Source organism: Euprymna scolopes, chromosome 4, assembly GCF_053919585.1.
Source record: "Euprymna scolopes isolate OS-2025 chromosome 4, ASM5391958v1, whole genome shotgun sequence".
In the NCBI taxonomy this organism is placed as follows: Eukaryota; Metazoa; Mollusca; class Cephalopoda; order Sepiida; family Sepiolidae; genus Euprymna; species Euprymna scolopes.
In genome coordinates this window covers 125,187,008-125,200,747 of record NC_136485.1, presented here as the reverse complement: position 1 = coordinate 125,200,747, position 13,740 = coordinate 125,187,008, and the positions used below count along the sequence as shown (strand labels likewise).

Sequence of the window (13,740 nt, the reverse complement as noted above, 5' to 3'; positions counted from 1 at the left end):
TAGGTACAGGATTGCATCGGTAGTGATATATCTACTGGAGCGGTAGAATGATCCAACCATTTCTCTGGCGATAATCAATCAGTTGTCTTCAAGTTCTACACTCTATGGTTTTGTCTAATCACGTGCTTCTTAGTTTTCCTTGGTCGGGCAATCTTTCTGTGATTCAATCAATACATTCTTCTGCAATGAGTTATCCACTAAACTGGATATTTGCTTGTTTGCATGTACAGATATTATTACATCAATAATAAAAACATGAACAAAGGTTTGCCGCAGAAGTTGGAAGATTAATCATTTGTACAATTTTAGCTTTTGTTAAAGTTATTTAAGATAACGTCCAAAGGTTCGAATCCTGTAAGACCCACATTTTCTTTTTACTTTATGATAATTTTTATTATTCCCGGCCCCGTGAACTAAAATAAATTGTTTGTTCAATGATATTACACTTACAAACATTAGCATCAATATAAAAAAAAATCAACAATATACTCTCTGAAATAAATTGCATCTATAAATTTACTTTTTTTGTGTGTATTGATATTCATATCAAAAACAGTTTTTTTTTCTATTTATTTAGGTATTTATTTGCTTCCCTACGAAAGCAAATGTGACACAAGGTCGTTTTTAATGTGGAGTGGGGAAGTCAGCTTCCTTAAAGCAAAAGCAAAAAGGGGGCACTCTGGCAGTATCCAAATAAATAGTAATTGTCTTAGTATGAAGGGTTTCCCCTACATTGACCAAGGACCAATTAACTTAAGTGAAGCATCAGAAAAGATACTACACTTTGATCCTGTTTATATAGTTTATTCCGGTTTTAAAAATGTTACAATAAATTTTTATGAGCCGTGGAATTGCATTCATCTGCAAAAGATCTTTGAATTTGCCAGGTAAAGGTCAAACAATATATTTCCTATGTTTGTAGATCAAAAAGGATCTAGAGGAGTTTGGTAGGTAAAATTAAACAACAAATTAACCACAGGAATATAGCATTAAAAATCAAAATCAACAAACGTCAAATGTCTGTTTTTTCTGGAAACGGTCGTTGATCTCAACCGGTAAAGCTCTCTCTATATAAAGCTCTCTCTCTCTCTCTCTATATATATATATATATATATATATATATATATATATATATGTATGTATGTATGTATGTATGTATATGTGTGTGTATATGTACGATAAAGACAAAAGAAAAAACAAATTAAACGCTGATTAAATAACTACTCAGATATCCATGCAACTAGATGTTTTACATGTTAACATATAATTTTTTTTTTTTTTTGTATTTTTAAACTTGTGTATATCTAATATTATTATAATGTACGTTAAGTGTCTGGTTTTTTGTTGTTTTCTTTTTTTTTTCTAGGAAGGAAATTTTATGGATCCATATTGATACCTTATAAAAGACTACAAATGTGTCTTTCATAAACCTTAGTATTATAGACTGTTTTTGGGACTGCAACACAATCAAGTTGACAGTTTCAAAGAAAATCGTGTCCGCTATTCGATTTATCTATTTGCATTTGGTCAATCTCCATGTGTTCGATGTGCTTGGGAATGACACATTTGTAAATCGCCTGGTCATGGGAAGCACTTATTTTGATATTCCTTAAAATCAAAAGCAATTTCTCACAAAACAGCAAGAGAATCCATTAATCCTTGAAAACGAGAATTCAAATTAGGACATTATTTTTAAACCATTGGCATTTGACCTAACTTTCTGCTGCATAATCTGCATTTTTTCTAAAGAGCACATACTTTTAATGACGCCAAATAACGCAAAATTATATATATATATATATATATATATATATATATATATATATATATATATATATACATTCACATGAAATCACCTTTTTCTTCACCCTATTCCCTCTGTTTCACTATTTGTTACCAAGTAAGACCTATGACTTACTTGTAGTTTCATTAAATACTTTTGCAAGCAAAATCCGATCCCGCATTTTGCTTAATCCTACCCTCTGATGAGAAGGAAAGTATTTTTTCGAAATTCCGCGGATTAAGGACTGTCCACTTATTTTTTGCTTTCTTTTTAAAATTAAATATGTTTTTAACTCTTTTTCAAAGTGTTTTTTAACATGTTTTATTAACAATTTGTTCTCTCTCTCTCTCTTCTCTCTCTCTCTCTCTCTCTCTCTCTCTCTCTCTCTATATATATATATATATATATATATATATATATATATATATATGTTTAGAGGTACATAATTTAAATATATATATATATATATATATATATATATATATATATATATATATGGGATTCTTTTGGCTGCATGATGCAATTCTTTTTTCGCAATGAAGCATTGTTGGGTTCAGTCCTAGATGACAACCTTCCCAGCAATTAACCCTTTTCATTATATATACTATGTTCAACATTAAAGCAAAAAACAACTAACTGTATATAAAGAGAAAAATATATATATAAGATAGTAGATGCTCTACACGATTAAATGGAGCAATTAATATAACAACTGGAAGATGAGAGTTCGAAGTTAAAAAAAATGCATTAACTCACCAGATCAAAAAGGAACACAGGAAAAAAAGAACCTTTTTAATCCATTGCATTTCGAAGCCAAATACTTCTCATCAGAAGAGGAGAAAGAGACAGAATTAAAAATCTAGCTAAAAGCTGGCTTAGAAACATTAACTTAGAAATCCGATCTCTTATCTTATTTCTTCCTGCTTCTACATGCTTTTCTAAGCCAATGTCTTTAAGCCAGGTTTTTTTTTTTTTTTTTACTAAATTTATATATCTGGCTCTTTCTCCCCGTCTGATAGAAAGCATTTTGTTTTAAAAAAATGCCATGGTCTAAAGAGGTAAGTGACATATTAGTTTGCGTTATTGCAAATGAACGATTTTTTACGATCGATTTTTCATTGAAGTAGCTATTAGTCTTAATGTACGACTGATAAAATTATCGATCTCCAACTAATTGAATGTTTTCAGTTATTTGTTGAATCAGTAATTTTTGGTAAATTTTTCTGCATTATTTCATACAGCTTATATTCTGCATGTTCTTGAATTTTAAGTTTCGTTTGCTTGTTTTGTTCGATCCACAATTTTGGAGTAATTTTGAAAATTTCATGCATAATAAGTTTTTCATATCTTAAGAATATTTTATTTGATCGTTTTGTGCTAACACTTTTTGAGTTGTTTACTGGAAATTTGGAAAAAGTTTTTTATGCATCAAGTTAAAAAATATATTGTAACCTTCGTATCTTAGGTTGAGCATATTGGGAAGTGATATACAAATTACCATTAGCATATTAAGCGATACTCTTTGTATAAACAAATTGAGCTTAGGTATTTGGACGATGACAAAACATTGTTAATTCACTGCCCGCATAGCAGCAGCCAAATAGCGCAACAGTTAGAAGCTCCGACTGTCATTGGGGCGGTCAGGTGTCGATCCTGGCTTGAGGTAGTTGCTTGTCTAGCCGCACTGATGAGCTGTGAAACAGTGAAACAGTACTGTATATAGATGACTATAATGCTCCCAATATTAGGTTGAGCATATTGGGAAGTGATATACAAATTACCATTAGCATATTAAGCAATGCTCTTTGTATAAACAAATTGAGTTTAGGTATTTGGACGATGACAAAACATTGTTAATTCACTGCCCGCATAGCAGCAGCCGAATAGCGCAAAGGTTAGAAGCTCTAACTGTCATTTGGGCGGTCGGGTGTCAATCCTGGCTTGAGGTAGTTGCTTGTCTAACCACACTAATGAGCTGTGAAACAGCGAAACAGTACTTATGTGGATGACTATATATATATATATATATATATATATATATATATATATATATATGTTCAAATATCGATTGAATTTGTTCTGGTTTTCTGTTTTACAGCATATTAACCTTTTTTGCGTTAAACCAATAATTTTTGGAAAAAAAAAGTTGTTTATTTTCTTCTAATATCTATTGTTTTGTTTTGTTTCTTTGTTTTACACCACAACACTTTTTTTTTAGGTTATTATGTGCTGAAACCAGTAATTTTTGTAAAAGTTTTATAAACTCAAACAGCATATTACAAATCGAAGTTTAATGAGAAAACAAGTACGAATGCAACATTCGAATAGACGGTAGGGCAAAGATATCAATTGATGAAGATGCCAAAATAAATTAAGCAATTCATTAAAAAAAAGGAATTGAATGATAAATAAAAAATGTAATCATATACTATGTATTAATTGATATTTTCCAAATAATGAATTGATTCTTTCCACACACCGTCATGTAAAAGAAATGTTACATTGATGATGATAATGATGATTGCGATGATGACACATTGACAGAGCGGTTTCCGTAAGATTACCAAAGTTAAACGACGTTATGCCTGACCAATATTATGTCAGTAACCAGGTGCTATATGTGATAAAAGTTTCTTCAGACTAATCTATAAATCAATCTATTATATAAATCTCATCTGTCTGTTTAAATGTGTGTATGTATGTATGTATGTATGTATGTACGTATGTATGCCTGCCTAAAACTTTCGACAGAGACGACGGATTTTCACGAGATAGGGATCATGTTAAAGCTTGACGTCTTGGACGACAAATATCGAAAAATTGGCTAAAAACATTAATTCCTTCACCCTCAACTAAGCAGATTTTTACAAGGAGGGGTCGAATTTTTGCGAGCCATTTTTCCAAGCCATCGTATCGGTTGGATTGACTTTGCCTAACGTCAAATTTTCTTTCGCTTTCTTTTCCGCCTTTGTGTCATGGGTTCGAGCCTGCCTGCCTACTATCACAATTTTTTTTATTGCTCAACCCACACCTCCAAACACCCGGGCAACGCCGGGCACTCAGGCTAGTTGTTTATAATACATACAGCTTTGGCATAAAATGGTCAACATGCCGTAAAAGCCAACAATTCACAACAATTTCTTCTCACTGGAAATTTCGAAATCGAAATCTTTCACAAAAATATACATATTTTGCTCATAGAGCAATATGATTTTTTTAACGAATTGACGAATTGCCTACTCAAGCTAAACATAGCAGTAATCTTTGCTGTTTTATAAAAGGAACTCTGTGTGTGTGTGTGTGTGTGTGTGTGTGTGTGTGTGTGTGTGTGTGTGTGTGTGTGAGAGAGAGAGGAGAGAGAGAGAGTTAAAGTGTGTGTGTGTATGTGTGTGTGTGTGAGAGAGAGAGCGAGAGTGTGTGTGAGAGAGTGAGTGTGTGTGTGCGTGAAAGTGTTTGTGTGTAATTTGAGTTCGTTCCCTATGGACTCAAAAACGGATGGGCCGATTTTTTTCTGAAATTTCGCACAAAGGTACTTTATGTACCTGACGGTGTTCTTGTACGGAATATCTTCAATAAGTATCGATTATCGAAATAATCTGATGAAAGAAGCAACAATTGATTTTGACCAAAATTAATATCTTACACAGGCCAACATCACAAGTACATTTTAGAAGTTTTATTACTACACAAGCCGAAAAGCTCGACATATAAAATCAAGAGCAGGTTCTTTGATATGACAGGCGTGCGTCTGAAATGATTTTTTTCTCTTTAAAAAAAATTAAACCATGATACTTGATTTTTGCATTTTAAACTTTAATTCAAGCCATTATATATAAAAATAATTTTATGAAATCAACAGTAGGTTCTCTACAGTGCAATCTAGACTGCAATATATTGTGGACTAAGTTAGTGTGGGGAAGGTTCTTCCCTGTGCACCGCGGTGGGTCCCTAACCAGAGCAGGCAATCAATCGATTTGATTTTTTTTAAAAATGGGCGATTTCATCGATTTCAATGGCAATAAAAATATGTGAGTGTGAAATATTCGTTGATCATCATTCAAACCCGGACAACGTCGGGTCTTCCTGATAGTAGAGAACAGTTTAAGAACAAAGCAAGTAAATTCGTTAACAATGGCAAAAGAATGAAAGAGTTGGGTTTGTATTACTGTACACATAGATTCGAAAAAGTTGTCAAAAAACAAATATATAACAAATAAATGTTATCAAAGGCAAGATAAGTTACTTTTCTACCAAACTGGATATAATTTTCGTGTTTTTATTCAATTTAACATGTTTATTCAGCTCGAAAAGCATACAGTGTTTACCGATGTATTGGAAAATTCAAGATGGCGGCCGATTCTCTCTTTAACACGGTAAGTTTGGAAAAAGGTGTAATAAATAATAAACTAGACAAAATACTGTTAGAAATTCGCTCAATATATGTTACCGTGACATAACTTGACATATATTCGGTGGTTTTTAATAGTATTTTGTCTAGTTTATTATTTATAACACCTTTTCCCGAACTTACCGTGTTAAAGAGAGAATCGGCCGCCATCTTGAATTTTCCAATACATCGGTAAACACTGTATGCTTTTCGAGCTGAATAAACATGTTAAATTGAATAAAAACACGAAAATTATATCCAGTTTGGTAGAAAAGTAACTTATCTTGCCTTTGATAACATTTATTTGTTATATATTTGTTTTTTGACAACTTTTTCGAATCTATGTGTACAGTAATACAAACCCAAAGAGTTTTTTTGAGATATTTTTTTTTCAAATTATGTTTTCTATGAAATTATATTATTTTAATAATAATGAAATTATATTATTTTAATAATAATGAAATTATATTATTTTGATAATAATGAAATTATATTATTTTAATAATAATTAAATTATTGAGTGCAATGCACGAATGCACTGAAATTCATCAAATACAAAATTGTCAGCAAAATGAACAGTGTATGCATGTGTGCAGATGACGCCATCGTGATGCCTAAAGCCAACGCTTTGATTGTATGTTCCTAAGTATAAGTCCTAGTACTGAAAAATATTATGAGAAATGGAGATAGTTTGCATCTGTTCCGTTTTGCCTGCTTTCAAGCTGACTTCAATCTGATTGTCTTCAAGTCCAACGTAAACAAATTCTTGATGAAACGTCCCCCTAAGTAATCCAATTTACAAAAGTCCCACTACTTATGTTTACTACGCTATAATCACATTGACTAATGTATATCCATTAACCCTTTTCCTCGAGTGGCCACCGGGCCTTGATAAGTGGTGATTCCTGTGTAAAAAAAACAAAACAAAAAAACACTTAATCACCCTCCTCTCTCTCTCTCTCTCTCTCTCTCTCTCTCTCTCTCTCTCTCTCTCTCTCTCTCTGTACGCACAACATGTATATATGTGTATGAAGGGGGGGGCGTCAGGTTTAGTTTGTGCAAATTTCAAAACGCATGAGAGTATGCAGTATCTTTGCAGGCAACAACTAATGCATGCAGTCTGTCTCGTGCTTCAGCAATCCTGAATGTAAAAAAAAATGTTTCCGAAATAAACAATTTTATTTTATATATTTATTTTTATTTTTTTTATCCAGGCCCAACGGCCACTCGATAATAAGTGTTAATGAATGTAAGATGACCAGTGAGTCGACACCGTGGTGGTCAGCAATCGTGGAAATTGGACAGAATTTGGTTATTTAACAGACAACTCAACAAGAACTTGTTTACATTGGGTTTGAAGACGATCATGTTATAATCAGCTGGAAAGCAGCTGTGCAGTAATGTGTTCTAGTCAGGGTCTTGGTGTTTTATCCTACTGTGTTGTAGCATTCCACACTCAGTGTAGAAAGTAGTGCATCATGGGTAGTTACCAGGGTTGTTGCCTTTGGTAATGTTTTTGTACAGACCTGGCCTTTATTTTTGCCTCTATTTCTACCTTTCCTTTTGTGGAGGCTACTGCTAAAAAGTGACACTCAAGACGAGAACAATAGTCCGAACAATACAAATAATGCATAGAAATGAAAGAGTAAATAAATAAATAAATAAATAAAGGTAAATTATAAGAACAGGAGTCTAAATAATCTAATATTTTTTTTACAATGGAATCACCACATATCAAGGCTTGAAGGCCACTCGAGGATATGTAAGGTGGTCGGTAGTGGTGGATAATGGGTAGAATTTGATTATTTAAGAGAACGGCTCAACAAGAACTTGTTTACATTGGACTTGAAAAGGACCATGTTATAATCAGCTGGAAAGCAGGCCAACGGCACAGAGTTCCACAAGCGGACAGTTCTAGGAAAGAAGCTTTGTTCATGAAATTTGTGGTTAAATCTCGCCACAGACAGAAAGTGGGGGAAATTGTTGACAGTTGTTGTAGCTAGAGGAGTGCTTGTTATGAATAATATAAGAAAGTTAATAGATGAATAAACGTAATTATTTACCTTTTGTGCAGATAGACTCTGTAGTAATTGGTAAGGTAACTTTTTGATAGTTGGCAATGCAGGGAAAGCTGGGTTCAAATCTTGTTCTGGCTTATTCCTTTGCTGTTGGTGGAGAAGTTGGCATGCTTCTTGTTGTCTTTCTTGATTATGATCCGTATTGGTTTTGTCAGCTGTAAAGCCCTCCTGAATATTCAAGTCACCACTTTTGCCTTGAGATGCTAACACCACAAGTCCAGACACAACTGGCTCATCTAGGCTCCTCCCAATATTTTGGGGAATCTTTTCACTATCACTCATCCCTGACCCAGGAGGAGATTTCCCAGCGAATTCAAGGGTCATAAACAGGTTATCAGCAAAAGGGCAGAATGCCTTCAAGGTGTGATGATAATTTTATGGTTTTATTTGGGGGGGGGGGGCGAATCCTTGTATGTTGTTGTGTTGTTGTTATAATAAAATAATAAATGAGTTTTTTTTTATAATTATAATGTCTTTTATATGTGGTCACTAAACGTAGTTTATATTTTCAAATTTCTTCATTTTTTTTTTTTTTTCAAAAGTTATTTGTTTCTTTCGTTTTTCCTTCTTTCTCTCCTTTTTTAATCTTTTATCTTTACTTTTTTATGCTTTCTTTTTTAGAATGCTTTCAAGGTGTGATGATAGTTTTATGAATTTTTTTGTTGGGGACCTTTCTTTGTTTTGTTTTTTTTGTTTGTTTTATTTTTGTTTTGTTTTTTTTTGTTTTGTTTTTTTGTTTTTTTGCTTTTATAAAGTACTGATCTTTCTTTTTTTTCTTCTCATAAAGTCTTTCATAAACGATCACTAAATGTAGTTTTTATTTTCAAATTTCTTTCCCTTTCCTTTTTTTTTTTTTTTTTTTTCAATGTCCTCTCTTTTCAATGTTTCTCAGCCTTTTGAAATCTTTTTATTTTCACTTTTTGCGGCTTTCTTTTACAGAGTTATCTTCAAGGTTTGCCGATAGTTTTATGGAATTTTTTGGAACCTTTTTTTTTTATTTTTCTGTTGTTTTTATAGAGCAGTAAACGACTTTTTATAGTTCTAATTATGATGTCTTTCATAAGTGCTCATTAACGTATTTTATATTTTTAAAATTCTTTTCTTTTTTTTCTTTCAAAATTATGCCTTCCATTTTCTTTTCATACTTCTCCCCTTTTTAAAATTTTTTATTTTCAATTTTTGTGCGTTATTTTTATAGAATACCTTCAAAGTGCTATAGTAATTTTATGGATTTTATTTATTTTTAGAGAACCTTTTTAATTTCGCTGTTATTTTTATAGAGTAATGAACGATTTTTGTAGAAATAATTGTCTTTCAAATGGTCACTGATGTATTTTATATTTTTACATTTATTTCATTCGGTTTTTTTTTGGGGGGGGGTTCAAAACTTATTTGTTCATTTCTTTTTTCATTCTTTCTTTATCTTTTTAAAATCTTTTATTTTCATTTTCTTTTCTTTTTTTTTGTTATCCTTTCTTTTTCAGGTTTTTGTTTATCTTCTCCTCTTTCTTCCTCGTTCCTCTTTCATTTTCTTCCAAATATAATTACATTTAAATACGTTTTATAGACCACCATTTTTTTTCTCTTCTCTCAGACCATTAAAACCAAAATGAAAACAAACTCCCTTCTTTTCATCATTTTCACTGAAGGATAACGAATAACGACCCCTCAGAGGGTAAAAAAAAGTCACTACTGATCTTATGATTGTCCACTAGACCAAAGAATAATGTATCTGCTAACTGGACCGTTAAAGAAGAAGAAAAAACAATGTGTTTATGAAACCAAGCAGAAACTTTGTATGTTATTTTGTCAATGTGAATTTTGTTAGTTAAATGAAATAAAGTAACGCTTATGGCAGCTAAAAGAAATAAGAAAAAAATAAATTAGATGATGATGGTTGCAATGACCCGGGAAAATAATGTAAGTATAACACTTATTAGACAAATACTACAATAAATACTCACAGGCCAAAACTTTCCAGGAACACACAAAAAAAATCAAGTCCTTAAATATGTGAATTCCTTTACAATATAAAAACTCTCTTACTCCTTGTGGCTCTCAGTACTGACTGCCCTCCTAATAAAAACAAGGGATGGGGGTAGAAGGTAAAATTATTATTTGTTTTCCGTTATGTCTCTATAGCTACTTATCACATATCTTATAAGATCCACATATGAAGTATGTATATATATTCTTTTATCTTTCTGATAATAATAATAATAAGAAGAAGCGTAATCATGTCTCGACCTTTGACACTAAAATGTTGGATTTGGGAAAGACTTGTTTTTATTGGGAGGAAGGCTTTGCAAGTCTGGTTATTATATTATTGATGATATCAGCTAAAAAATGTCACCGACCACTGTAAAGAATTTTCCTTTATTTCTCTGTGTACGTAAAACTAAACTGAACTTCCATGAACAAAGTTTCTTTCTAAGAACTTCTTATCTGTATAATTACAATCCCACAAAATTGCTTTCTAGCTGGTTGTTTTCAAGTTTAATACTTTTTTTAACAAATTCTTGTCGAACCATCTGCCTAAACAATCAGATTCAGATCATTTCTAATCCGTCCAAGTTATTGTAGATCGCCAGCTAACAATCTCATTAACACTTATCCTCGAGTGGCCATCGAGCCTTAATAATTGGTGATTGATTTGTTTAAAAACCTAAAATAAAAGAAGACAAAGACTTAATTTCTACTATTATATAAAAAGAACTTATCTGTATGCGTGTGTGTGAGTTTGTTCCCTATGAACTCTGAAACAACTGGACCTATTTTATGAAATTTCACACGAAGGTACTTTATGTATCTGGCAGTGTTCTTAGATAGGATTTGTATCAAAATGTCTTCGGTAAGTATCAATCATCAATAACCGAAAAAATCCAGCAAAGAAGGAACAGGCGATTTTGACTAAAGTTAACACCTTATACAGCCTAACATCACGTGCATTCGAGAAGTTCTATTACCAAACAAGACGAATGGCCTGCCATATAAAATCAACAGTAGGTTCTTTTATATGACAGGGCCGCGTTTGAAATTAATGTTTCTGTTTAGAGAACAATTGAAGCATGATACGTGGCTTTTGAATTTTACACTTTAATTCAAGCCATTATATATAAAAGATAATTTTATAAAATTAACAGTAAGTTCTCTACAGTGCAATGTAGACTACAATGTATTGTGGACTAAATCACTGTGAGGAGGCATATTTAGCTTCCTTCCAGTGCACCGAAATGGGTCGCCAATTAGAACAGGCAGTCAATTGATTTGATTGAAAAATGGGCGATTTCACCGATTTTGATGACAATAAAAATATGGGAGTGTGAAACATTCGTTGATCATCATTCAATCACGGGCAATGTCGAGTCGAATCCCTGCTAGTATTTATAGAGAAAGTATATTTAGGAAGAAGGCGATCAGAAATGGATTCAGAATGTTTGTGATGGCACTTCTTAATTAACTTTATCATATGCACACATACATATAAGTATACATACAAACATCAGACCAAATACCATAGTCTCATGATATGATTTGATTGGTTGGTTGTTTTTATTTTACGGCATATCAACACTTTTCGGGTTATTTAATGCCGAATCCAAAGATTTTGAAGAAAATTTTTTTTAATAGAATATATTTGTTGTTTTCACGTCGGTTTCTATTTAACCCATAGTTGGGACCCTAACAGGTACTACCACTCCGGGTCAGAGTGGACCTGGGAGCAATGGTAATTAAAGGGTGGCTCCACACTCCCCAAAGCCCACAAGCTGGGGCCTCACCACTGGATATAGTTTAAGGTCATATCCAGGACCCCCATTGAGAGACTTTTACCCTCTGCAGAGGGGCAGTCAGTGTATTCTAATGCCCCACCGACAGGGCCTGTATGATATGAAAAGAAACTGGAATCTTAAGGAGATATCAATCATACCTGTTATTATAGGTGCCACAGGGCTTATGAACAAGAACCTGAAGTCCTACCTAACTAATATTCCTGGTGAACCAAGTGCAAAAGAGATCCAGACAATTGCACTTAAGGGAACAGCAAGGATACTAAAAAGAGCTATCGGTTGGTTTCAATGAAAAGCAGGGCAATGTTGGCAACTGGTTTGGCTGCCCTATACCCAGCATTACAATCTTCAAAGGAAGAAAATTAAAAAAATAAAATGCATACATATTAGTGTTGGAACGATTAATCGGAATTGGAATCAAAATCGTGAATCGAAAAAATCGGAACTTTTTTGAGTATCGGAATCGGAAAAATGTGTGCCTATTTTCCGATGCCAAAAACGATTCTTTTACTGGTTTTTCTATTTGATTTTCTGTAAAGAAAATTCTTTCTACTGCTGATATTTATATGAAAATAACGAATATCTATTGATTTTAAACTATTAGTAAATCTAAAATCGATAGATCATCCCTCACAAGTGTATCTTTACATTTGAGAAAACATCTGCACATTTAACATGTTTTTTATGGTAATCGTTAAAAATAAGAACTTTATTGTTAAATATTTAGATATTTATAAAGAATCGGAATCTGTAATTGTATCGGAATCGGAAAAATATTCGAATCGTCCCATCTCTAATACATATATATAAAAATATAAATGCATATTTATTTTAATAAAGTCATATTTCTGTCTGTTTGTTTTTTTTTTGTTTTTTTTGTTTTTTCTTGTTTTTTTTTTCGCAATTTGACTAATATATACCAGAGGCACACTGTTTTCAGAAATTAATTTTCATACTGAAAACGGACTTTTGTACACTTTTAATGCAGCAAGATTTCTATAAATACTATTTATTCAAAGGAAATGTACATTCAAGAAGTAATCGCGTGTGCATATTACATTAAAGAAAATCTATTATAATAATTAGTTTCATGTTATTAATAGTCGTATTTTTAATTGAAAAAATGAAAATGAGACTACAGCACTAACCCCAAGGCGGGTTTAAACAGTTTCCTCCGAAGGAGTAAGTTTAATGGGAGTATGAAATTCACAAGCAGTCCCTAGTCACATGCATGACCCTGTTAGATGAGATGGTGTCATTAGGTTTGTGTGGCTCTTGCATGCAGGTGTTGACGTCTTCCTATGTACAGTGCCTGGAATTCCCAAATTGATCACCCATCTGGTTGACCGGGCTCAACATTGCTTAACTTTCCTGATCTAACTAGAACCAGATTATGCCACATTTTAATTGAAAGAATATAAAAAGAGTTTTCTCCCTTACAAAAGAAAAATATTCAATTTTCTGTATAAGATTAAAAGCTGTGTAAGCGAACAAAAATAAATTATTTCATTCATCCTGGGTAACGCCAGCTGGGAACAGCTATTAAGTAATCAGGGAAGAACCAAGTTCATGCTAATTGTCTGTATTTTTGAGATGAGGTGTTTTCATTGATTGAGATTGTCGGACTGACTTCCTCATCTTGGTTGTTATTGTCACAACGTTTCGGCCGTTTTGCTCTCCGGCCTTCATCAGGTGTTTTGTATC

At 32.6% G+C, this 13,740-nt stretch overlaps 1 protein-coding gene across 1 annotated transcript in view; it reads right to left on the bottom strand.

Annotated features, from left to right (window-relative positions):
* LOC145269279 (tumor protein 63-like) overlaps positions 1–8,603 on the bottom strand; it is a 524,598-nt gene extending 515,995 nt beyond the window's left edge. The window contains exon 1 of the mRNA XM_080124964.1: positions 8,234–8,603. Within this exon, the coding sequence (XP_079981090.1) occupies positions 8,234–8,572 (339 nt within the window). The 5' untranslated portion in view covers positions 8,573–8,603. The remainder of the gene's footprint in view (positions 1–8,233) is intronic.
* Positions 8,604–13,740: the final 5,137 nt, after the last annotated feature.